The sequence below is a fragment of the Podarcis tiliguerta genome (genome assembly GCF_965153285.1).
Source record: "Podarcis tiliguerta genome assembly, chromosome: 3".
NCBI lineage: Eukaryota > Metazoa > Chordata > Lepidosauria > Squamata > Lacertidae > Podarcis > Podarcis tiliguerta.
The window spans coordinates 114,313,222-114,338,478 of record NC_139536.1 but is presented as its reverse complement, the minus strand read 5'-3'; the positions used below and the strand labels follow the sequence as shown (position 1 = coordinate 114,338,478).

Sequence of the window (25,257 nt, the reverse complement as noted above, 5' to 3'; positions counted from 1 at the left end):
TTATAATGCAGTACATTGATTATTGTCTCCATTTTATGGATCAATGGTCTCGATAAACAGTAATATTCGTGTTAGATTGCTGTTTTAGGGTTGTTGTTTTTCATTTTCTGGAGCCGATCGATCCACTTTCCATTGCTTTCAATGGGAAAGTGCGCTTGAGGTTAAGAACGCTTTAGGTTAAGAACGGACTTCCGGAACCAATTAAGTGCTTAACCTGAGGTACCGCTGGACCTGCTCTGATACCGTGGTAACCGCCTGTCAACACCTGAGCCTCCTGCCACCAGATGCAGAACAGCATGTGCTTAAAATGGCTGTAATCTGCCCAGGGACCTTATGGATCAAGAGCAACTATAAATAAAAGACATCATCATCAGCTAAACCACAATGTTGCACAAGCCAAGAGGAAGTATATCACACAAGTTTGTCTATGGACCAAATAGTTCCAGAGACGACTGACAGAAGAGGGCCATGCTGCATGTTGTTGTTGTTGTTGTTTAGTCGTTCAGTCGTGTCCGACTCTTCATGATCCCATGGACCAGAGCACGCCAGGCACTCCTGTCTTCCCCTGCCACCCGCAGTTTGGAAAAATTGCACACACACCCCAAAATATTTGTGCAGTATTTCCCCAAGAACATCTCCCTATGTTGCTGGCACCAGTACATGCCGAATAACAGAATATTTGTAAAGAAGGAGCTAAGGGGGTTGGACTCGATGGCCCTTGTGGTCTCTTCCAACTCTATGATTCTATGATAAGGAGGTTCTGAGACTATCTCAAAAATTTCTCACTAGTTCAATAATTACACAAGAGGATTTCTTAACAGTTGTTTGGGTTCCTTCCAACTCACCAGTTCTGTGATTCTACAATGTTGTTTTAAGCCTGAACATTGGACATCCCAAGTATTCAAAAGAGGTTGAACCGGCTGAACGATGTTTTCATTTTGGGAAGAAAACACCCCTGCTCAAGTAAGTATAGAGGGATGTGGGTGGCGCTGTGGTCTAAACCACTGAGTCTCTTGGGCTTGCTGATTCGAAGTTCGGCAGTTCGAATCCCCATAAGAGGTGAGCTCCCGTTCCTCTGACCCAACTCCTGCCAACCTACCGGCTCAAAAGCATGCCAGTGCAAGTAGATAAATAGGTACCACTGTGGAGGGAAGATAAACGGCATTTCCGTGCACTCTGGCACTTGTCATGGTGCTCTGTGCACCAGTAGCAGTTTAGTCCTGCTGGCCACATGACCCGGAAAACTGTCTGTGGACAAACGCCAGCTCCTCGGCCTGAAAGCGAGATGAGTGGCGCAACCCCATAGTCGCCTTTGACTGGACTTAACCATCCAGGGGTCCTTTTCTGTACTTTTAAAGGGAAAGCTAAATCATCAAGCGTAGATTGCAATATAGTCTGGGGGAAAGTGGAAGGCATTCCATTGAATGAAATGATTCACTAGAGACAGTGCCTAGGATGATAAATTTGCTGCTCATTTCAGCCAGCGGACATTGTCCGTGATCAAACTATGTTGTGACTTTCACAGTAATCGCTTCAGAAATTTGCTCACTGAAAAGAAATGGATTGGACTGAACAGATTCCAACATTGTTCCTGCTCATCCTTACGATTATATTCATTTGGAAATGGGGCAGTTTCTGGAATAGGAGCTCCAAAAATCTCCCACCAGGTCCGACACCTTTACCACTTGTTGGGAATCTCCACATGATGGATCTGAAGAGACCTTACAGAACAATGTTAAAGGTAACGTTTTCTGTTCTTTCTGCAGCAAGGCAAAGATTCTGTGGATCTTTTTAGGCCAGGTAGATGTCAGTGTTCCATCTCATATATGCAGATATGCAAAAATGATAAAACTATGTCAAGTATGGCTTATTCCTTTTTTTTCTTCCTTTTTGTGTGTGACTGCTGTTATGGTTTAGGCTGATAGTTGATCTGTGCAGTGGAGGGACTGGGTGACTGGAGGAGGGGAATAGGAATGCCACAACCAGCCTGTGATATGGGTGACGCTGTGGTCTAAACCACAGAGCCTAGGGCTTGCCAATTAGAAGATCAGCAGTTCATATCCCCGCAACAGGGTGAGCTCCCGTTCCGCCGTTCCGCCAGATAGGTACCGTTCCACCAGGACGGTACCGTTCCGCCAGGACTGTAAACGGCATTTCCATGCACTGCTCTGGTTCGCCAGAAGCAGCTTAGTCATGCTGGCCACATGACCCGGAAAACTGTCTGCAGACAAAAGCCGGCTCCCTCAGCCAGTAAAGCGAGATGAGCACCGCAACCCCAGAGTCGTCCATAACTGGACTTAACAGTCAGGGATCCCTTTCCCTTTACCTTAACCAGCCTTATCCGCAAAAAATAGCTGCAAAATTATCGAACTTTTCAGTGTGAAGCCAGCACTTCTAAATACATCATTTAAGAATCCACTCAAGTTTTCACAATTATCTTACGTGAAACAAAACAAAGCAATTATATTGCTGAATGTGGGCTTTTAAGTGTGCCTATGTATGAAATTATGTTCTTATTGAGAATGTTCATCTGCACTGGAAGCAATCGCTGTTAAAAAACAACAACATCAAAGAGAACTGGATAACGTATAAGACAATATTAAGGGAAGAAGTGGGTCAACTACCGTATTTTTCGCTCCATAGGACACACCTGACCAAAAGATGCACCAAGTTTTTATTTCAGATCTGTGACAGTATGTATGTATGTAAGTATGTTTAGGGGGATTTATTTGATGCTTCTCTCTTTTGGTCATTGAACTCCAGTTGTCAAAAGAACATGGCCCCATCTTCCGCATCCAAATGGGATTCCAGAAAATGGTGGTGCTGACAGGGTATGAGACAGTCAAGGAGGCTCTGGTGAATCAGGCGGACGCATTTGCAGAGAGACCCCTCATCCCAATTTTTGAGGAGTTTACAAGGGGCTTTGGTGAGGTCTTTCCTTCTGTATAATAGCTTGTGCTGTTTGTGAAATTTAGGTATCATAGCAATATAGAATCTGTGCCAAAAGGTTCATAGTTTCGATTAGATTGTTAGTTTCGATTATAGCTTGGAGGACAGCCTGCCAATTGACCAGTGTAGCTGCAGCCATTGGATGGATAACGTCAGATGTCTTTGTCACTGCCAGCAAAAGAGTAGTGTTGAGGGAATAGGAGAATCTGGTCATAAGATAATGTACCATTACAGCTGAAGGGCCGTAAACTGGAGAACCCTCTCTCCAATTGTGTTCTGAGGGTACAACCCATAGGGATATTACTGATGTTCTGCAGCGTGTGTGTCTTATCAGAGACCAGATGAGAGGCATCCTCAGTTCCACAGAAGAAGGGTGAGATAAGCCCAAACATATTATTGTGGCCATGATAACTTGAAACTTGATCTCTGCTCTTCAGGTGTCGTTTTTTCACATGGTGAAAACTGGAAAGCGATGCGGCGGTTCTCACTAAGCACATTACGGGACTATGGCATGGGGAAAAGGTCCATAGAGGATAGAATTGTGGAAGAATGCAGTGTCCTGATTAAGACATTTGAATCTTACCAAGGTGGGTTAGTGTTTCCCTCTCCTGCTCCAGGGCAAAACAACACTACATTAGATGCCCAGAATATTGTGTTGTATACATATTGCTAACTCTCAGAATTATAGTAACCAGGATTCCCTATGAAGGAGTAACCAATCTGCAGTGTTCAGGTCAGTGTGAGATAATGCTGGCCTCTGTCCCTCTTTCCTTTCCTCCCTCCTCAGATGCCCTTACACATCTAGACCTCCCAAAGGCTTGCACAGCTGTTTGTTGCAGCAGCCCTGGCTACAAGAACCCCAGGTGAAGGGTGCCTTTAGGGCAGGCTAGGGGGTTGCCAGGAGCTGATGTGGTTCAGCCAGTCCACCAGCCCTTGATGTTGGGAATGGACAGGCAAGTGGGAGGCTGGACAGGCAGGCACTGCACTGGCCTTTATTGTGCTTGCTGTGTGCAAGGCCTGCCTGGGAGCTGAGTGTACAGTGCCGAAAGGAGCCTTTTCCCCATTCAGGCCTGGTGGCACCCACTGCTACCACTGCTGCCTCCCAAGGCATGTAAAGGTGCTGGCTTCACATTCACCTTCGTCCTGTCTCCGTCAGGCCACTAAGGCTGGGGCATTGTCTTCCTAGGCCCTTGTGGGGCAGCATGAGGAGGCACCTCTCTTTGGGGCAGGGGGTGGCTCAGAAACCAGGGGTGGCTGTGGCGGCTGCCTAGAGGACTCCCACGGAGAGCAGAGAGGAGAAGAGGTTGAGGGAACACTTCATGAGGGAGGGTGTTTGAAAAAGGGTGAGAGGCTGCTGGCTCTGCAGGCAAGGGGTGACATAATTGGCTCCTGAGGCTTGGAGTGCATTTGCCCCACATGAAAACCACAGAAAGAAAGTAGCTGGTCAAGGGAGTCATGGACTCAAAAAGGATGAAGACCTCTGCTTAGGTATATTCTGCCCATGACTCTTTTTAGCGTTTCTTAACTCAGATATCTTCAAGTACACCAGCATGTAGGATCAGTTTCTAAGATAAATGTGCTCAATACATCGGTAGGAACCTAAGACAGAGAAGAGCTATTCTAATTGGTATTTTATCTGAACATCGTTTAATATTTATGTATAGGACAACCATTTGAAACCGCCACAATTATGAATGCCGCTGTTGCCAATATCATAGTGTCCATCCTACTAAACAAGCGATTTGAATACGAAGACTCCACATTTAGAAAACTTCTGAAGTTGGTCAACGAAAATGTCCGGCTTTTTGGAAGCCCCTCTGTCATGGTAATCTAAGCTTTTTCAAATGGAAAAGAAATAGTTGGTTGTATTCACAGAATACTCAATGTGTGTGCAATTCCATATTGTTCAGGCTTCACTGCAAAACACATCTTGAGAAATATGAGTTGCGTAAGATCCCAGGACAGCATTTCCTTCCAAAGGTCCTCACTCAGTTGTCTTTGTGCAGTTTTGTTTTTTTTTTCCAAGTAAATTTTTATTATTGCTCATTTATACATAAGAACAAATACAAAATTTATACCATAACTTGCGCGTATCACATCAAATCAACAAATAAAAAATACAACACAAAATTCTTTTAGGCTCTGCCAAGCCGTAGACTTCCTTCCACACTTTTGGTAAGTATCAGATAAATTTGTATTCACGTATTTTATCGTTTTAATCCTGTATCATTTACTGTTAGAGTTAATTAAGCCCCGCCAGTGTCATCTGAAAATTAGTTCCAAGATAAGTCAAATATTTATTCCAGTTGTCATGAAATTTCTGTTCGTCTTGATCCCTTAATCTTCCTGTTATTCTAGCGAGCTCGGCATAATTTATCAACTTAACCTGCCAATCACTTATACTGGGTATAACTTCTGTTTTCCAGTTTTGCGCTAACAAGATTCTTGCGGCTGTAGTGGCATATAAGAATAGTATCTTATCTTCTTTTTTAATTTCTTTACCCATCATTCCTAACAGAAAGGCTTCAGGCTTTTTGGGGAAAGTATATTTGAAAAAAAAAATTAAGTTCATTGTAAATCATTTCCCAAAAGCCCTTCACCTTACTGCATGCCCACCACATGTGGTAGAGGTCTCCCTCTGCCTCTCCACATTTCCAACATTTCTTATTTTTCAGCCTATAGATTTTGGCTAACTTCACTGGTGTATGGTACCATCTATATATCATTTTCCATAGATTTTCCTTTAGTACCGTACACGCCGTGAACTTCATATTGATGTTCCACAGTTCCAGCCACTTCTCAAACTCAATATTATACCCAATATCCACTGCCCATTTAGTCATAGCCTCCTTCACCTCCTCGTCTTTTGTGTACCACTCCAGTAAAATATCATATGTCTTAGCCAATATTTTATTTTTACCTTCTATGATTTCTATACTAAATTTAGATTTTTTATCTTCAAACCCTAGGTTCTTTTTATCTTCTTTCAACAAATCATTTACCTGGTGGTATTGTATCCACCCAGTAAATGAATTTTTTATCTCTTCATATGGTCTGATCATATGCCTTGATCAGTTTTCCGTATATGTTCTTCATAGGTGGCATTCTTCCCTTCCATATTGGTTTTTTTAACCGTTAGGACCTCTATTGGCGAGATCCACCAGGGTGTCTTCCTTTCCAGCAAGTTTTTATTTCTCTCCCATGCTTGAAATATTGGTCCTCTGAAAACATGGTTCAGGAAGCTTCTATGTGCCTTCACCTTTCCGTACCATAAGCGCGCGTGCCACCTGAACCTATTGTCGAAGCCCTCCAAGTCCAATTGCAATCTTCAGGTATTAAGGAAAGCAGAGAAATTAATACTCACCTTCCAAAGTAAAGGTATATTGGCCAAATAATACAAATAATTATTCGGTTTAGATCAATCATCCTTCACTTTTGAGCAGAAGTGACAAAGAGACATTAATTCTCCAGTTACTAAAGATGAATGGAAGTGGTTATAATTTTCAAAGAGACAATTGTTGGAAATTCAGAAATATAGGAGCAGCTATTTTACACATATATTTTGGACTTGTTGTAAGATTAAAAGCTTTTGGTTATAAATTAAATTATTGGTACCAATATGATTTTAATACCCAAATACATTTGATTTGGAAAGGCATAGCAAGCAAGGGAGATTTTGGACATTGCAACTGTTATAACCACTACAGCAAGACTAGGCAAAGCTAAATATATGTATAAATGTATATATGTATAAAACACATGGGATGCAGCATTGTTAACACAACTTAAAAGTCTTAAAGGAGATATTGAAAGAAGGACCCCAAATAAATTTATTTTTAAAAAGCAAATATAAAATTTCAAGACAATATTCACACCAATTATTATTTTCATTCATATAATTGGATATTCTGCTTAAAATATAATAGTTAGATAACTCAAACCATAACTGACGTTTTGTATATTGTATGCATGATCTTATGAAATTATATATAGTTGAAATATTTTATTTCTTTTGTAATTTCATCTTTTTTAAAAAATAAAGGTGGTTTTTTTAATATACACGACCCCATATCTATCCGTTGGGGACTCCACTTCAACATCCTTCTATTGGGAGAATGTCTGTCTATTCCTTATCAAAATAATATTTATTCCAATTTTCACAAATACAGAAAAAATTGAAAAAGACAAAATACAGTAAAATAAGGGGGGGGGAAACAAGTATAGAAAAAAATTAAAAATACATTAAAAAACCCACCTCCACCCCACCAACAAGAGAAAAAAGCAAAAACATTTAAAAAAGAAACACTTCCACTTTTCAGAATTCCATCCTTCAATAACTTATTTCCTCGACCTCCTCCCACCTCCCTTTTTGTATTCCAATTACTAATTAAGTCAGCAAATCTTTCCATCGTTCACTGCTTACTCACTTATTTATCTTAATCCATTTAAACCTTATCCTCCCATCAACATCTAAAAGATTATCTATACTCCAATCTAATAAAAAAGAGAAAAGAGAAAAACCTTAAATCTTATACCCTTAAATCCTAAAATCTCAAATCCTTATTGTATTTTCACTAAAGTCATATAAATTCATTCCACCATCTCCCAACTTTCCTTAATTGTACAATATTATACTAAATGCTGTTTTTAAAAAATTCCCAATTTTTCCCCACCATCTCTTCCCCCTGGTTTCGGATTTTATCAGTCTTTTCTGCTAATTTTATCAGTCTTTTCTGTCAGTTCCATTAATTCCATCAACCTGGTGCTCTTATGTCCGAGGCTCTTAACTCTTCTCCCTGTTCTGTCTGCGGATTTCTTTCAGTAACTAAAATTAAATCCCAAAGGGCTTTTTTCTCGGCAGCTCCTTTATTCAATTTCAACATGATTACCCATACTCCATGTTCAAAATTGTAATCCAAGAGGTATTCCAAAGCATACTCCACAGTCTCTTTGAGGTTACGGAACTCCACTTTTCCAAGCTTTCCCGCAGTACCACCCTCCAACAGAAAGTCCATCCATCTTGCCTTATTCAGTCCAAGTGGGGCACTGCCTCTCCAATTCTGACTTTCAAAGTCCATAACCTCGAACTTCAATTTATATCCATCAATTTGATTCACTGAGGCCAAAGCCTCCACTTGAGTTTCATCTTGCAGAGACAAAACAGGTTGTTTTGGTTGTTCCATCCTCTTCTCCAATGCTTGCCATTTCGAAGTTGGTTCCACATCCCGAACAGCGCCTGTTGAATTACTCACTTTCTGTTCCAAGACAGATACATTCTGTTCCAAGTCAGAAACACTTTGTTCAAAAGTGTCCACTGTCTTTATCAATTGCTCCAACAGAGCAGTTATTTTATCAGACATGTTCCCAAGAACTTCTTGTTTTTCCAGTATTATCTTAAGATTCTTCAAGGCCACTTATTTCTCAGCCTCCATTCTTTGGTGGAATTTTCCGCCTCACAAATTGTCAGGGAACTGCCATCGGAAGGACAGGAGGTGCAAGGGCTCTCTGAGGTTGAGAGAGACGCAGCAGCGGAAGAGGGAACCAGTAGGGGGAGAGCAGGAACTTCAAGGGAAGGTGAGTCGGAGGAATGGCTCAGAGACGCTTCCAGCGAAAACAGCGGGGAGGTCTCAGGACCTCCTATAGGGACACCCATTCCTCGCCGGAAACTGTCACGCCGAGAGTCCAGAAGACGTGTTTCCGTTAAGGAGCTTTTATGTTGGAAACGATTCCGAAAGCAACCACTTTCGGATTCTGCTAGCGATTGACGCAGCCATGCTGGAAGGGCTCCATCACAGGCAGAGGTTTGAGAACTTGATCAAACTCTGAGGGACTTGCAGTTTACGCACAAGCAGCTCTTCATCCCATCACAGCAATCCGAAAGTCACCGAAAGCTAGCTTGTGACAGGGAGAGGCATCATGAGCGAACCAGCCGGAACCGGAGGAGCAGGAGCAGCTGGAGGAGGTCCAAGCCTGGAGGAAAGGTACAGAGCGTTGGAGATCCAGCTTGCCTTGCAAACGGCGAGGCTGGAGGAGAGGAGGGCTCAGGATGCAGAAAAGGGGAAGGAGAAAACCACCCCGCTCACCAGAAAGATGCCAGGATTGGTGCAGAAATTCGGGGGGGACCCCAGAAACTATCATGCCTTTAGAACAGAGATGCAATACGCTCTCAACCTGCAGTTTGATGACTTCCCCGATGAGGAATCGCGAGTGGCTTTTGTAATTAGCCATCTCGAATCAGGGGCGAAGGAGTGGGTTAGACCCCTGATGGCAGCGAATAATGAGATCCTAAAGGACACGATGAAGTTTTTTCGTGCCATGGACCTGATGTTTTCCAGCGACATTGAGCAGGGGGTGGTGCGAAGACAGTTAATGGCTTGCAAACAGGGGAGCCGGTCTGTCCGTGAGTACTGGACTGAGTTTACTATGTTGATTCATAGATTGGGGTGGGACCTATCGGCGGAACCCATTCAGATGCTTTTCGAAGAGGGGCTCTCTTCGTCCCTTAAAGATGAACTTTCCCGGGCCCCCAGGGCGGAGTCTATGGACCAGCTGACTAAATCCGCACTGGCCATAGGAGCGCGCCAGGAAGCGAGGGCTTTGGAAAGGCGGGAAGGGAAAGGAGAACGTTGGAGGGAGCTCCGCATTCCAGACATTCCAGAGCCGCCTTTCCCGCCGGCAGAGCCGATGGAAGTTGGAACAGCGCGGGCGCGCGCAGTTTCAAACCTCAATGAAGGGCGGAAGAAGGAGGGAAAGAGCGCCAAGAAATGTTATCTCTGCCAACAGCCAGGACACTTTGCCAGAGTCTGTCCACAAAGAAAGGAATGGCAAGGGATGGCAGGAGCTGTTGGGGGAGAAGAGGAGGAAAGCAAGGAGCAAGTAAAAGCCAACGCCTGGCTGCCACCGTCGGGGCACAGCAGCCAGGCCAAAAAGCAGTGAAAGTGCCCACGCCAGAACCTCCCAGACCTGCTTTAGTGATAGAGGTGTTGCTAGAGCTGCCAAACGGACACCCACTACAGATCAAGGCGCTTTTGGATTCAGGCAGCTCCTGTAATTTCATGAGTAAGGAGTTTGCAGCTGAGCACCAGATACAGACCATCCCCTTAAGTAACCCCCTGCAGGTGACCACGATTGACGGCAGAGAGCTGTTGGGAGGAGAAGTGAACCAACAGACAGTCCCCATGATAATGAGGGTGGCAAGGCACACCGAAAGGATAGCGTTTAATGTGGCCACCTTGGGAGGAGCTCCCATCATTTTGGGGATGAGCTGGCTGGCGCTACACGATCCGCTAGTGGGCTGGCATCAGAGGGTGGTCTCCTTTGGGTCAGCGCATTGCCTAGAACACTGCAAGCAGGGGAAGGTTCCAGGAGGAGCCAGACTCACCCTAGCCGGGATGGAGGTAATGAATAAAGGGAAGGTGCCTCCGCAATACGCAGATCTAAGCAACGTATTTAGTGAAAGGGAAGCGGACAAACTGCCGCCGCATAGACCCTTTGACTGTCAAATCAACCTACTCCCTGGGGCTCAACTCCCAGTGGGCAAGCTGTACACCATGTCAGACAGGGAGATGCAGGAGTTGAGGGAGTTCATTGACAAAAACCTGAAGCGAGGTTTCATCAGAGAGTCCCGAGCGGTGGGGGGCAGTCCAGTGTTTTTTGTGGACAAAAAGAACACAGATAAGCCGAGACTTGTAGTGGACTTCAGGGCCCTAAATGCCGTGTCGGAACCCCTGGCTTTTCCTATGCCCCGAATTGATGACATTCTGACCAGGGTGAGGAAGGGGAAGATTTTTACAAAACTGGACCTGCGGGGGGCGTACAACCTGATACGCATAAGGAAGGGGGATGAATGGAAGACCACCATGTTCACCCCTTTGGGAGCATTTGAATACCTCGTCATGCCCTTCGGTCTCCAAGCAGGCTCAGCATGTTTTCAAAGTTTTATGAACCACGTCTTGGGACCTTTGCTCTACAAGAATTGTGTGGCCTTTTTAGATGACGTGTTGGTGTATTCGGAAGATGAAGAGCAGCATGTGAGGGACGTGCGAGAAGTGTTGGGCCGGCTACAAGCCAATCAGCTGTGGGTGAAACTGGAGAAGTGCCAGTTTCATACCAAGGAGGTGGAATTCCTGGGGTACCGCTTGTCAGACAAAGGATTGGCCATGGATCCAGGCAAGGTCCAAGCGGTACTGGAATGGAAGACACCGAAGACCAAGAAGGATGTGCAAAGATTCCTGGGGTTTGGGAACTTTTATCAGAAGTTCATCAAGAACTTTGCACACTTGACGGCGCCCATCACCGACTGCCTCAGTAGCAAGAAGAAATTTGTTTGGACGGCGGAGGCGGAGCGAGCATTTGAAGAACTGAAAAGGGCTTTCGCCTCGGAAGAACAACTTCTGCATGTGGACTTACGGAAACCCATGAGAGTGGAGACAGACGCGTCTGACCGGGCGGTAGGGGCGGTACTTCTTCAACCGGGAAGGAATACGTCGGAGTGGAGACCGTGCGCCTTCTTCTCGAGGAAGCTGAATAAGTCCGAGCGGAACTACACGGTGTATGACAGGGAGCTACTCGCCATTCACGAAGCGTTCCGGAGGTGGAGACATTTGTTAATTGGGGCACAACACAAGGTGCAAGTGTGCACCGACCACAAGAATTTGGAGTATTGGAGAACGGCTCGAGTACTCAACCAACGACAAGTGAGATGGGCACAGGAATTCTCCAAATTCCACTTTGAAATTTGTTATGTGCCAGGCCCAGAAAACGTCAGGGCGGACGCTCTCTCACGCAAACCAGAGTATTTGGAGGGGGAGGGGGCAATCGAAGAAAGACATGTCATCCCTGAGGACCGGTGGGTGTGTGGGGCGGCGCTGGTGGGGCGACGAGAACTGGTAGAGGAAACGGAAAATGATGAGTATGCCCAGGATAAGCTCAGAGGTCTCAGGGGAGAGGGTGAGAGTCCCGAAGGTTTTGAGGAAAGAAATGGGGCATTGTATTACAAAGGGGCACTGTATATACCAGGAGGTGAATTGAGGGGAAGAGTACTCAAGCAGTTGCACGATAGCCCCACAGCGGGACATTTTGGACAACACAAGACCATGTGGATGGTTACCAGGGAATTTTGGTGGCCCAAGGTGAGGGAAGACGTAAAGGAGTATGTAAGACGGTGTGACCAATGTCAGAGAGCCAAGGGGGAAAGAAGGGCGCCGGCAGGGTTATTAGAACCATTACCCACACCAGAACGGCCTTGGGAAGGGGTATCAATAGATTTTATGACGGATCTGCCAAAATCCAAGGGGAAAACAGCCATCATGGTAGTAGTAGACCTGTTAACCAAGATGTGCCACTTTGTAGCATGCTCACATGCAGTCACAGCGGAAGAAACAGCTAAGTTGTTTGTAGAACACATCTTTAGGCTGCACGGCGCCCCCTTGAGGGTGATCTCAGACCGCGGCAAACAATTTACTTCCAGGTTCTGGAGGAAGCTCATGAGCTTACTGCACGTGGAAGTCAATTTTTCGACGGCCCGGCACCCTGAAACCAACGGGCAGGCGGAAAGAGCAAATGGCATCCTCCAACAATATCTGAGGTGTTATGTCAATGACAGAGAGAACGATTGGGTCGAAAAGTTGGCACTGGCAGAATTTGCCTACAACAATGCGGAGCATGTGTCTACAGGGATGAGCCCCTTTTTGGCTAATTACGGGTGTCACCCCAGGGCTTTTCCAGGGGAGGGAGGCGAGAGATGGAGCGTCCCAGCGGCCGAAAATTTTGTAGAGGAGATGGAAGCGATCCATCGTCAGCTCCAGCTCAACTTAGAAAGGGCCAAGGCTCAATATAAGAAGCAGGCAGACAAAAACAGAAGGGAAGGTGAAACCATAAGGGTGGGGGATCAGGTGTGGCTGTCAACCCAAGGGTTGCCGTTCAAAGGGGGTTGTAAAAAATTAAGACCCAAGAGATTGGGACCCTTTGAGGTCATTCAGCAGGTCAACCCAGTGGCTTTCAAACTCCGGTTACCCAGCCACATGAAATTGCACCCAGTGTTCCACAGGTCGTTACTGTCACCGTACAGGGGGGGACGTGAAGGGGAGGACACCAGGGGACCACCCTTGGAAGAAAGGGAAAGAAGCAACCATGTAGCGGAAATCCTCGATTCTAGGTGGAAGGGAAATCAGGTGGAGTATTTGGTGGCGTGGGAAGGGGAACCGGAGTCAGAAAACACCTGGGTGACTGCAGGGGAGGTCAATGACGAGGTTTTAACAGAAACGTTCCACCAAAGATTCCCGAGGAAACCACAGCCGGTAGCAAGGTTTAGGAGGGAGTATTTCGGCACCACCGACGAGGAAGAGGAACTGGAAGGATTCGCGGAGTCGGAGTTGGAAGAGGGAATGGACTCCGATGACGAGGAGTATCGAGAGACCAGGAACAGCAACAAGTGGAGGAAGGTGTTCGAAACCTCGGACGATGAGGAAGGTTCTTTCAGGGGTTTTACCTCCTCACAACCCGTAGGGAAGGAGACGGGAGGGGGTGAAGGGGGCCCTGGAGGGGAGGTGGATGTCAGGGAACTGCCATCGGAAGGACAGGAGGTGCAAGGGCTCTCTGAGGTTGAGAGAGACGCAGCAGCGGAAGAGGGAACCAGTAGGGGGAGAGCAGGAACTTCAAGGGAAGGTGAGTCGGAGGAATGGCTCAGAGACGCTTCCAGCGAAAACAGCGGGGAGGTCTCAGGACCTCCTATAGGGACACCCATTCCTCGCCGGAAACTGTCACGCCGAGAGTCCAGAAGACGTGTTTCCGTTAAGGAGCTTTTATGTTGGAAACGATTCCGAAAGCAACCACTTTCGGATTCTGCTAGCGATTGACGCAGCCATGCTGGAAGGGCTCCGTCACAGGCAGAGGTTTGAGAACTTGATCAAACTCTGAGGGACTTGCAGTTTACGCACAAGCAGCTCTTCATCCCATCACACAAATGTAACAGTCGCAACAGTTTCTGAAGCTCCCTCTATCGGCAACAGTTTCTATTTTTTGTTATTTTCAATTCAGAATTCAGTAACAAAATTACAGATCAGCTCTTCTTCTTTTTAAGTACCACAAAATCAATACGAAAAGATATATATCTCTATTCAACCGTCCATCAAGATGTGATCCATTCCCCGTTATTATTTTTTCAAATCATAAAGCCTTTTGACAGCCCAATCCCAGGCTTGAGACAGTGGTAAATTAAATCGTCTTCCTCACTGTCCTGCAGGTTTGAATCGTCCACAAAAGAATTCCCCCCTCTTCCCCTGCTTCCAAGGGGGTGTTCAATGTCTTAAATGGTGAAAATTAATACTTTACAGAATACTTTTCCCAGGCTTCAGCTTACGGCGGCTTTGCTTTAATCTTTTTACAAAACGGAAGGTGGACTTCCTGTTTAGACCTTCACGTTCAAATGCCAAATTAAAATATTTAGTAATCCAATTTTTAATTTACTTACGAATATTTACTTAAAGTCCAAATGTCCACAGGAAAAGTTGGCGCTTTCTGGCAACAGCTATGCGGCTTCACTCCTTGAAAGTAGCGGTTGATTCGATGTACCCCGCCGCACACCCCACGTCGCTCCGGAGCCCCGAAAGCGGGACTCCCCGCGAGTAGGGGAGGCGCAAAAGGTACCTGCCGAATCACAAGTCCACGGGCTTCTTCCGCCCGTGGTTTTTAGCGGGTCTCCGCCTCGCCGTGGCGGTCAGACCCTTGCTTCCAAAGAGCGGATTCCTCCGAGACAGAGGAAATCCGCCATTAACAGAAGCGCCAACCCGGAAGTCCGGAATGTCTGTCTATTCCTATGCCCCACTTCCTGACCCACTGGAGGACCTCTCCTCCTTATTCCAATACCTGCTTTTCTTACCCAGGAGTCTTTGTTGTGCAAGCTTTTTGAAAAGTCTAAGTCAGGTGTGGGGAACCTTTGGCCCTCCAGCAAAAGCTAAAAATGCCCCACCGCCAGCCCAAGACTGATGCTGACATGAGCTGAGGTGAATCAATTTGCCTCAGGTGGCAGATCCAAAAGCTTCTCTGTCCCTGCTGTTGCACCACTGCCAGCCATGTCTCAGTTTTGCCCATGCCACCATGGCTGCTGCCACAGTGCCCTGTATTGTGGCAGCACTGTGTGTGACACCATAGGTCTGTGGGGGACAGGGCCAGGGGGGCATTTTGCTGCCCCTGGCCACTTCTGGTTGACCTCTGTCTAGGGGCTTGTCCACATCTGAGCAAACTGCTAATCCACAAGAACAGGGGGGCTCCATAACTACAACAGCACATAAGAAAATGGCCCTCCAGCCTTGGCCTCTAAGGGATATTTATTCAGCGTTGCTCCAATCCAAGTACATTTTTGTTCTCTGTCATTTTTTTATTCCTCTGTGGAAGATGAGCAAACATATTTGGAGTATCCCCTGAGAATTAAGCACTGAGCTTTACTCTTTGTTGTATTTTATCCTTACAGCTGTATAATGTATTTCCTGCTCTTGGCTCGCTTTTGGGAGCCCGTAAGACTATCCTTCAGAACAGAGATGAGATGCATGCCTTCATAAATGCCACCTTCATACAACACCTCAGAGATCTGGATAAAAATGACCAAAGGAGCTTGATTGATTCATTTCTTCTGAGACAGCAAGAGGTAATGGAGTCTTTTAAGCCCGCCAATATTTTTTTTTTAATATTTTCAAATGTTAATAATAATATAAAGCTTTGGCTAATATCTGGAGTCTGTGACCTGATTGCTTGCAGGGCTGTTTTCCAGTGCGACTCCCGCTCCTCTCAAAAGACAAAGGAAAAAAAACACCATTGAGATACGGTAGCTCAGTTGGTTGGAACACGTTGCTGCATACGCCAAGGTTGCAGATTCGATCCCTGTAAGGGACAGCTGCAGTCCTACACTGCACATGTTTGGAACAGATGATCCTCAGGGTCCTTCCAACTCTATAATTCCATGATTCCAAGACTAGTCCAACACGTCATGCTCCCCCCCCCCCCCCAGTATTTCTCTTGCACCACGCTCCTTTCTTCTGCCTGTGACATGCTTTCATGGAGAAAAGAGATTTGAGTGTGCTGGCTGTGTATGATTTTTCTACATTCCTAGACAGCTTCTCTGCTCTTTCCATTCCAGTGAGTGCCCTCCCAGCCCCTGCCTAGCTACTTTGATATCTGCACATGGAATTTGCTAATTTCTTTTTTTCTTTTTTTTTTTTACACACCCCAGGAGAAGGACAAGCCGAATGGATATTTCCACAATGAAAACCTAAGATCCCTTGTGAGTAACTTATTTTCTGCTGGCATGGAGACCACTTCTACCACACTGCGCTGGGGACTGTTACTAATGATGAAATATCCTGAAATTCAGAGTGAGTGCTTTTCATAGGGTTGGCTCCCATTACTCTAGCTAGCATATCTTGATTTTAGTTATATATAACTAGAGTGATATCTCTGGTTACGTACTCAATTCTTTCTGGAGGCCCGTTCTTAACCTGAAACTGTTCTTAACCTGAAGCACCGCTTTAGCTAATGGGGCCTCCCACTGCCACCACGCCGCTGGAGCGTGATTTCTGTTCTCAACCTGAAGCAAAGTTCTTAACCCAAAGTACTATTTCTGGGTTAGTGGAGTCTGTAACCTGAAGTGATGTAACCTGAAGCGTCTGTAACCCGAGGTACCACGGTATCTGCGGGCCTCGGAAGCTGGGGGGTTGAGCCCCACAATATTCAATGAGGGAGGTGGCCCCCCTCAATATTCCACAACCAGGTGGGCCTTGTTGGGCCTAGTTTCACTGTGTGACATCACACATGTCAGCCCCCCCCCCAATGTTGGGTGTAATCAAGCATGCATGTTTCTGACTTTCACTTCCTACATAACTATAAGCAAATTGTGTATTTCCACAAAAAATCTCAGGTGAATAGCGTCTTCCACAATTTTGCATTATGTTGTGAGATTGTGCTCATAGATCAGGCAGTCCCACTGCATAATTAGCTGTCAGTTACTCCAGGAAATCTGAAGATATGAGTTGGTGGCAAACATGCTTTAACAAAAAAATTCTCCCTCCATTGCCCCCAGAAAAGGTCCAAGAAGAAATTGCGAAGGTTGTTGGATCTTCTCAACCAAGGATTGAGCACCGAACGAAAATGCCCTATGTAGATGCAGTGATCCATGAGATCCAGAGATTTTCTGACATTGTCCCCACAAATATTCCACATGCCACCACTGTGGATGTTACCCTCAAAGGCTACTTCATTCCAAAGGTAATCACTTTGATTAAACTGCAGTCCTTGCTCAGCTGACTGTAATCATTTCTTCTTTAATTCTTTAATTGGGACATTACACTTCAGGCTAAGAAGAAAAAGAGTTTGGCTTTGATATGCCGCTTTATCACTACCCTAAGGAGTCTCAAAGCGGCTAACATTTTCCTTTCCCTTCCTCCCCACAACAAACACTCTGTGAGGTGAGTGGGGCTGAGAGACTTCAGAGAAGTGTGATTGGCCCAAGATTATGAGTCCACCAGATTACAAGTCCACTGCTCTGAACCACTAGGAGCAGCCCCCACTGATCTCCTTGTAAAGTAGGGGGCCATTGCCCCCCTTGGGGCCCCTGTTGGAGCCCCAGTTCCCTAGTCTGGGCCTACTTGCTTCTTCCTTTCTCGCTGCATACAGGTCTTTATTGAGTCATCCCAGAAAAGTTGGGCAAGGGGCTCAGTCAACTATTCTCTCGGCCCAATGATGACTGTTTAAGGAGATAATGGTATATAATCTCTGGATTATAATCCAGATTGTTTCTTGCTTTAAAAAAAAGACATTGAGGACTATACCATAACGATTTGCTTGATGGGCCATATCCATTTTTTAACTAACTCTTGCTTTTCCTTTGCAGGGGACTCAGATCATGCCACTACTGACCTCCGTGCTGCACGATGAATCTCAGTGGGAAAAACCATACCAATTTTATCCTGAGCACTTTCTTGACTCTGAAGGAAAGTTCATAAAGAGAGATGCATTCATGCCTTTCTCTGCAGGTAACTCAATTTCTGTCTATTTATACCTATCCAATGTGAGCTTAATGAGCAGGCCATCCTAAGTATATTAACATAAAATAAAACTTGGATGGGAGACACAATCCCAAACTTTGGAGTACTTATATCTGTCATTTAGAACTGCAATAAGATACGCAACATCATTCATTTTCAGTAGGGCAACTTCTGGGCCAGTGGCCAAATGGGACTCTTCAAGGCTCTCTAACCACCCTCAGAACTTCCCCCAGGCCTTGGCTTTCGGCGGACCTGCTCTGTGTTCCCCTCGTGGGCTTTTGCCTGGCCGGAATGTGCCATTGATCTATGATAATGCCACCTGCTTGCTGTGGTGGAGAATGGATACAGGCTGTTTGGAGGACTCTCAGACCGTGGGCTGAAAAACATCCGCTCCCCTTGATTTTCAGCCCTGTCGAATGCTTCTTGCTGGGAGTTCATCTTTTGCATAGTTGCAAACATTCCTCAGATGAAAATCAGGACATTTGTCATGCTCATCCAACTCACCCTCCTCGAAAGACCATTTGTGGTGTCCCCCCACCCTTCAAAAGAAGGTCGAGTGCCGCCATTTCTAAACCAACAAGCCCCAATCTGATTTTATTCTTTTGGTAGATTTACAAAAGGAAAAACACACACCGATAAACACATTTTAGAAAGAGGCAAGATTAGACATGGATGCACCAAGCATATTTTAATAAATCCAGACTCCTTGTGCTCCGTTCTGCTCCCCCTTTCTTCCCACCCAGGGCTGCTCTGCCCTCTGCCTCCCCCTCAGAGCCACTGCTAGGCCTCAACAGCCCAATCCTCTCCTCCAGCATCCGCTATAGAGGGGCAAGCGCTGGCTCATCCTTCTCCCCAAACTCAGCAGCAGAGCATGCATTGTGGGACTGTCACTGGAGAATTGGGAGACTTGGAGAACATGCATTTCTTCAAGATTAGCGTTCATTCTTGTTGCATTTTAATAATAAATAATAATAATAATAATAATAATAATAATAATAATAATAATAATAATTTTTTATTTATACCCCGCCCTCCCCAGCCAAGGCCGGGCTCAGAGCGGCTTACAAGCAATAATAAAAACAAGATGAATGATTACAACTTAAAAACAAAAGAAATACAACATTAAAATAATGGGACATTAAAATATTAAAATGTAGCCTCATAGCAGGAGGAGGAGGAAAGGAAAAAAGAAAGAGAGGGAGGGAATCAAATTGGCTCCAAGCCAAAGGCCAGGCGGAACAACTCTGTCTTAAAGGCCCTGCGGAAAGAAATCAGATCCTGCAGGGCCCTGGTCTCATGAGGCAGAGCGTTCCACCAGGCCGGGGCCAGAGTTGAAAAGGCCCTGGCTCTGGTTGAAGCCAATCTAACTTCCTTAGGGCCTGGGACCACTATATTTATGAAATTTCAAACAGTAAGCAGTTTGATGCATTCCATTATAGATAAGCCAATAAAATGTTATTTAGTAAGCCCTGAACCCAGTTTCAATCCTGCTTGCGCCTCCTTACAGGCCGGAGAGCATGTTTAGGTGAGAATCTTGCCAAAATGGAGCTCTTCCTCTTCTTTACAAGCCTCCTGCAGAGATTCACATTCCAGCTACCTCCTGGAACGTCTGAAGATGACCTGGATCTTACCCCTGCTGTTGGGTTCACAACACCTCCCATGCCCCACCAACTCTGTGCTCTGCCACGTTCATAAGATGAAAAGTTCATGGGTTGCTTATCCTCCCTGTGTGTGCAATGCAAACCTTTTTAAACACCCTTATTAACCATGGACATTTTGGTTCAGTAGACTTCCAGTCGGATTGGCCCATGGTGTGTCACAAAACTTAAGTGTTGCACACTTATGTTCTGCTTAATATTTGTAGTAAATACGATTCCGTGTTAATTGTAGTGCTTTAGTTCAGCCTAGGAATTAAATTTTGAAAATTACTTGATTCCGTTCAGAAAAAAAATTTCCAATTATAAATTCCACTGGTTTTTAAAATTTACATCAGGAATTTGATTAAAAACATTAAAAACATTCTGTGTAAAAATCCTGTTTTAAAAATTGGGGTGGGTATGGAAAAACTGGGTGGGAGATGCTGTGATCACTAGGCCTGTCCTATTTTGCTTTCTTTGAATAAAGAGTTAACTTCCCCAGCACTGGTGGTGTTTTTATTGCTGACCTACACCTGCCTCCAGCTCCTGCCAGCTTATGAGGACTGAAGGTCTCCACCTTCCCACTGCCCTCTAAGGCCCCTCCCCCAGCAGCCTACTGCTCCATCACCTTGCATCTCATGACTTTGCCGTCTTCATTTCTCTCCATGTTCTGGGTGACCAGGGAGAAGGGAGCTGGTCGCAGCAGGAGGGGGAGACTCCCTGGATGAGGCAGTCTTCTCACTTCCCTCCACAACATGTACAGAAACAGTCTTCTTGACTGTTGGACCCAGTATTGGTCCAATCCATTTAATTAACTAAACTAATGTCCTAGTGGTGGATTTCTTACATGAATAGCAAAAAGGGAGCAGGTCGCAGCAGGAGGGGGAGACTCCCCGGATGAGGCAGGCCTCATCATCTCTGTCTCCTGGCCCCCTTCCTCTCCTGTCTGAACTGTTCTCTGCCCCAGCTTCTTCCCACTCACGAAACCCTGTTATCTCTTCAGCTTCCAACACCTCCTCCTCCCAGTCAGCTCCCTCTTCTCCCACTGACCACCCATCCCACCACCAGTGCCCGGGCTCTCAGCCTTCTCCCTCTGAACCTTCTCCCTCTGGGGGTTTCCCAGCTGCTGCCTCTCATCACAGCCAGTCCATGATACCTACTCACTTTCAGCTTCTTCTTTTTTTACAGCCAAGTGGTATATAAATGTTATGAAATAAATAAATAGGGCTCGGGTCCATCTTGCAGTCTCTTGTCATATCTCTCCCGACATTGTGATGTTGTGCGCTCATGATGTCACATCTTGGGTGCAAGTTAGTTCCTCTGCTTCGGGCATAGAGATCAACTGACTTGTATTCACATGTTAACAAATGCCTACAAATATCTCGAAGCATCATATTCCCAGTTAAATGTCCAAATATGAGCTAGTGATAATGGTTTCACTTGTGAAATGCAACAACTGTACAAGCTGCAGGGACCTAGAAATAGTTTTTTATACAAGGAACTTATCTGTGAAGCCCCCTCATGCGGAGAGAGTGGGCTCTTCAAATCCAGGGTTTGCACTCCCCTACCAATTCCTGTCAGTGGGGAATCCACGTCTGCCCACATCTGAAACAGTCCCCTCAAGCGTATCATGTTGTTAAATCTGTGTACACAAGTAGCTAAGTCGTACACTCATACAATTATTCACAGTTATTCACTTTAAGAAGGCTGATTTCAAAAAGCTGGAGGAACTACTGTGTGATGGCCTGGGATTCCGATTCGGAGGATGAAACAGAGGAATCCCGGCCTGCACAGGAGTCCCCGCCTCCAGGGCCGGCTGAACTGGGGCCAGGCCTAGATGCTGAAGAGCCTGCACCTGTGGCAGTGCATCAGGAGCTGGTCCCAGGTGAAGCCCTTCTGGCCCCAGAGAGGCTTGACGACTCAGTGGCCACAGGTGAGCCTCCTCCAGGGCCCAGTAACCCTTCGGCCTCTCCTGATCTGCAGAGGTTTAGAGCAGAGAGGCGAAGGGAACTGGTTGCCCCCAGGAGGAGTGCTCGCCTTAAGGCCAGAGGAGGCGGGGCTCCTGGGGGCCGGGACCGCCCCTGGCCTTAGAAGAGGATAAAAGCCCAGTCAGCCCGGCCCCAGGTTGCGGGAGCAACGTCGTTGTTGGCTTCGGACCTTCCTGCGTTCTTGATCCCTGCTCGGCCTCCTGTTCCTGACTATCCGGTACTCCTGTTCCCTGCTCGGCCTCCTGTTCCCGACCATCCGGTGTACCTGTTCCCTGCACAGCCTCCTGTTCCAGCGTTCCTGTTCACCGCCCGGCACTCTGCCTCGGACCTTGCCCCTCTTCGTGTGGACTTTGCTACCCCCAAGGTACCTTACCCCCGGGACCAGCACAGTTTGCTCCCGCCACCTCCCGCACTCCCCCTTCGTCGGGGTGCGTTCGGGAAGAGCCAGAGGCCATGGCTGAACAGGCGGCTGCACTGGTGGCTTTGGCCCAGGAGAACCAGGCCTTGTCTCACACCGTGCAGCAGCTCAGTGACGCGGTTGAGGCACTTCAGCAACGCTTGGAAGCCCTACCGGCTTCTGGGGCCGACGCCCCGGCTCCGGGCAAGTACCCAGTGGCTTTGCCTGAGAAATTTGATGGAGCCCCGGCCAGCTTTCCCATGTTCCTGGCCCAGGCCAAACTGTATATTCAGGGGCGAGCCCGGAACTTTCCTGACGACCGTACCAAGGTGCACTTTTTGATTAGCTTGTTAAAGGACCAGGCGGCCAAGTGGGCGTTGCCGCTACTCAGGCAAGACTCCCCCTTGCTGGCAGACTATACGGGGTTTTGCAATCGTTTGGAGGCCGCGTTCGGCAACCCCCAGAAAGAGAGTCAAGCCAACCGGGCGATTCGGCATTTGAAACAGGGCAAGTCCACGGTGGCCACATATACCACGGAGTTCCGGCTGTTGGCACAGGACTTGACCTGGAATGACTCGGCACTGCGGGACCAGTATCTCGAAGGGCTTTCGGACGAGGTACTGGACCAGTTGGCCACAATGGAACGCCCCACCACGCTGGACACTCTCATTCAACGGAGTCTACAAATAGACGACCGGTTAGAGGATCGTCGTCAGGCCCGGGGTCGCCGACACTTCCAGTTCACGGCACCAGCTTTTTCCGGCAGCCCCACGGTCACAACTGATTTAACGGAGGAGCCTATGCAGCTCGGGGCAGTGCGGCCACGCCTTTCCCCCGCAGAGAAGGCGCGGCGTCGGGATGGAAATCTCTGTCTTTACTGTGGCGGAAGTGGACACTTCGCTCGGTCCTGCCCTGAGAAACGCCAGCCGCAGGGAAACCGCCAACCCCAGTAGCTGATGGCCCTAGCTACCGGGGGTCCCAAACCGTACAGAATGGGCCCGCACCAATGGACTTGCAACATCTTATGGTTTCGGTACGTTTATACCCTCCAGGTGGGCCCTGGATCCTCACCCATGCTTTGGTAGATTCAGGGGCAACCCGCTCCTATATGGACGCTGCTTTTGCCGCCCATCATCAGGTGCCACTTCGGAACAAGCCAGTACCGGTCCAGGTGGAAGCGATTGACGGACGACTTCTGCGTTCAGGTGCCGTTACTCAGGAGACCCAGCCTCTGGTCCTGTGTCTCCAGCAGCACCGGGAGTTGCGAACTTTGGACATTGCCTCTATGCCCCGCTTCCCCCTGGTGCTCGGGATGGACTGGCTGGAGGCCCACAACGTTCAGATTGACTGGGTCAAACGGACCGTGCACTTCCCAGACCCATGTTCCCATGCTCAATCCGGAACGCTGGCGGCCGCGCCCTCAGAGGAGGCAGCACCCACGCTCCCAGCCGTGTACCAGGACTACCAGGACGTGTTCGAGGAACGGGGGGCAGACCAGCTGCCGCCGCATCGGCCTTTTGACTGCGGCATAGACCTCCAACCCGGAGCGCCTTTACCAGTGAGTCGCTTATATTCCCTAACAGAGCCAGAGCGCGAGGCTTTGCAGGACTTCTTGCGCAAGAACCTGGAGCGTGGGTTCATTAGGCCTTCCACCTCGCCCACCGCGGCGCCGGTGCTTTTTGTTAAGAAGAAATGTGGGGAACTCCGCCCTTGCCATGATTACCGAGCCCTGAACAAAATTACCGTCCCAGACCGGTACCCCTTGCCCCTTATCTCGGAGCTGCTGGAGCGGGTGCAAGGGGCACGGGTGTTCACCAAGCTGGACCTCCGGGGGGCCTACAACTTGATTCGGATCCGAGCCGGGGATGAGTGGAAGACAGCGTTTGGGACCCGGTACGGGCAGTTCGAATATTTGGTTATGCCTTTCGGTTTGTGCAACGCGCCTGCTGTGTTTCAACGCTACATCAACCACGTGTTTCAGGACCTGTTAGACAAGTACGTGGTGGTGTATTTGGATGACATACTGATTTACTCCCGTGACCCGGCTCGCCATGAGGGGCATGTCCGGACCGTGCTGCAGCGCTTGCGTGAGCACCGTTTGTACGCAAAGCTCAGCAAGTGCGAGTTCCATCAGCGGACTGTGGACTTCCTTGGTCACCGGCTCTCTCCAGATGGGGTGCAAATGGACCCGGGGAAGGTGACAGCGGTTCAAGAATGGGCGGCACCCCGGAACCGCAAGGACCTACAGCGTTTCCTGGGGTTCGCCAATTACTACCGGACCTTCATCGCTGATTATGCTCATCGCACCACCCCGTTGACCCGGCTACTGCGCCCAAAGACGCCGTTTTCCTGGGACAAGGAGGCAGAGGAGGCGTTTCAGGGGTTGAAGGCCTGTTTCCAGAGGGCACCAATCTTACAACATCCTGACCCCTCTCGACCCTTTGTGGTGGAGACCGACGCTTCCAGTACGGCTCTCGGTGCCGTCTTGTCTCAACAGATTGGTCCTGAAGCGCCACTCCTACCCTGTGCCTTCTATTCCCGCCAGCTCCTACCAGCGGAGCGTAACTATACTGTGTGGGAGCGGGAACTACTGGCCATCAAGGTAGCCTTTGAGGTCTGGCGCCACCATCTTGAGGGGGCACGACATCCGGTGGAGGTGAGAACCGACCACCGGAACCTGGAGTACCTCCAGACCACCCGCAAGCTGAACCAAAGACAGATCCGGTGGGCGTTGTTCTTTTCCCGGTTCCAGTTCCGGATCCGCTACATCCCTAGCTCTCAGAATCAGAAGGCGGATGCCCTGTCCCGGAAACCTGACGACAACGCAGACACGGTACAGCAAGCAGAACCCACCACGATCCTACCTCCGGCTGCATTCCTGGCCACCCAGGAGGCGCAGCCACTGCAGGTTCGGGTGCGGGAACAGCAGCGGGTCGACGCTTGGGCCCAGGAACGACTCCGGGAGCTGGCTGAAGGGTCCAGCCCACAGTATCCGGGGCTGGTCCTGCATCAGGGCCTTCTGCTGCACCACGGTCGTTTGTACATCCCGCCAGGGCCACTACGGCTGGAGGTTCTCCGGATGGCCCATGATGCCCCAGCAGCGGGGCACTTTGGACGGTATCGGACCACCCATCTGGTCAGTCGAGAGTTTTGGTGGCCCCGCCTGAAGGCTGACGTGGCTCGCTACGTTGCTGGTTGTGATGTCTGCCGGCGCGCCAAGGGACCTACCGGGCGACCCCCCGGCCTACTTC

At 47.9% G+C, this 25,257-nt stretch overlaps 1 protein-coding gene across 1 annotated transcript; it reads left to right on the top strand.

Moving 5' to 3' along the window:
* The first annotated feature begins 876 nt into the window (after positions 1-876).
* On the top strand, positions 877-20,125 carry LOC310675179 (cytochrome P450 2K6-like). Its single transcript, XM_083435382.1, has 10 exons — positions 877-963; positions 1,526-1,741; positions 2,764-2,926; positions 3,387-3,536; positions 4,614-4,774; positions 15,419-15,592; positions 16,175-16,316; positions 17,021-17,205; positions 17,831-17,972; positions 19,492-20,125. The coding sequence occupies exons 2-10, from the start codon at positions 1,559-1,561 to the stop codon at positions 19,677-19,679; spliced, it is 1,488 nt and encodes a 495-aa protein (XP_083291508.1). The 5' UTR covers positions 877-963; positions 1,526-1,558; the 3' UTR covers positions 19,680-20,125.
* The last annotated feature ends 5,132 nt before the right edge of the window (positions 20,126-25,257 follow it).

Bases quoted from the DNA above. Each gene is read 5' to 3' on its own strand.
- LOC310675179 (XM_083435382.1), top strand. From the start codon at position 1,559: ATGGATTGGACTGAACAGATTCCAACATTGTTCCTGCTCATCCTTACG. The intron at 16,317-17,020 runs GTGAGTGCTTTT...CATTGCCCCCAG, and splicing joins GAAATATCCTGAAATTCAGA to AAAAGGTCCAAGAAGAAATT. The intron at 17,206-17,830 runs GTAATCACTTTG...TTTCCTTTGCAG, and splicing joins AAGGCTACTTCATTCCAAAG to GGGACTCAGATCATGCCACT.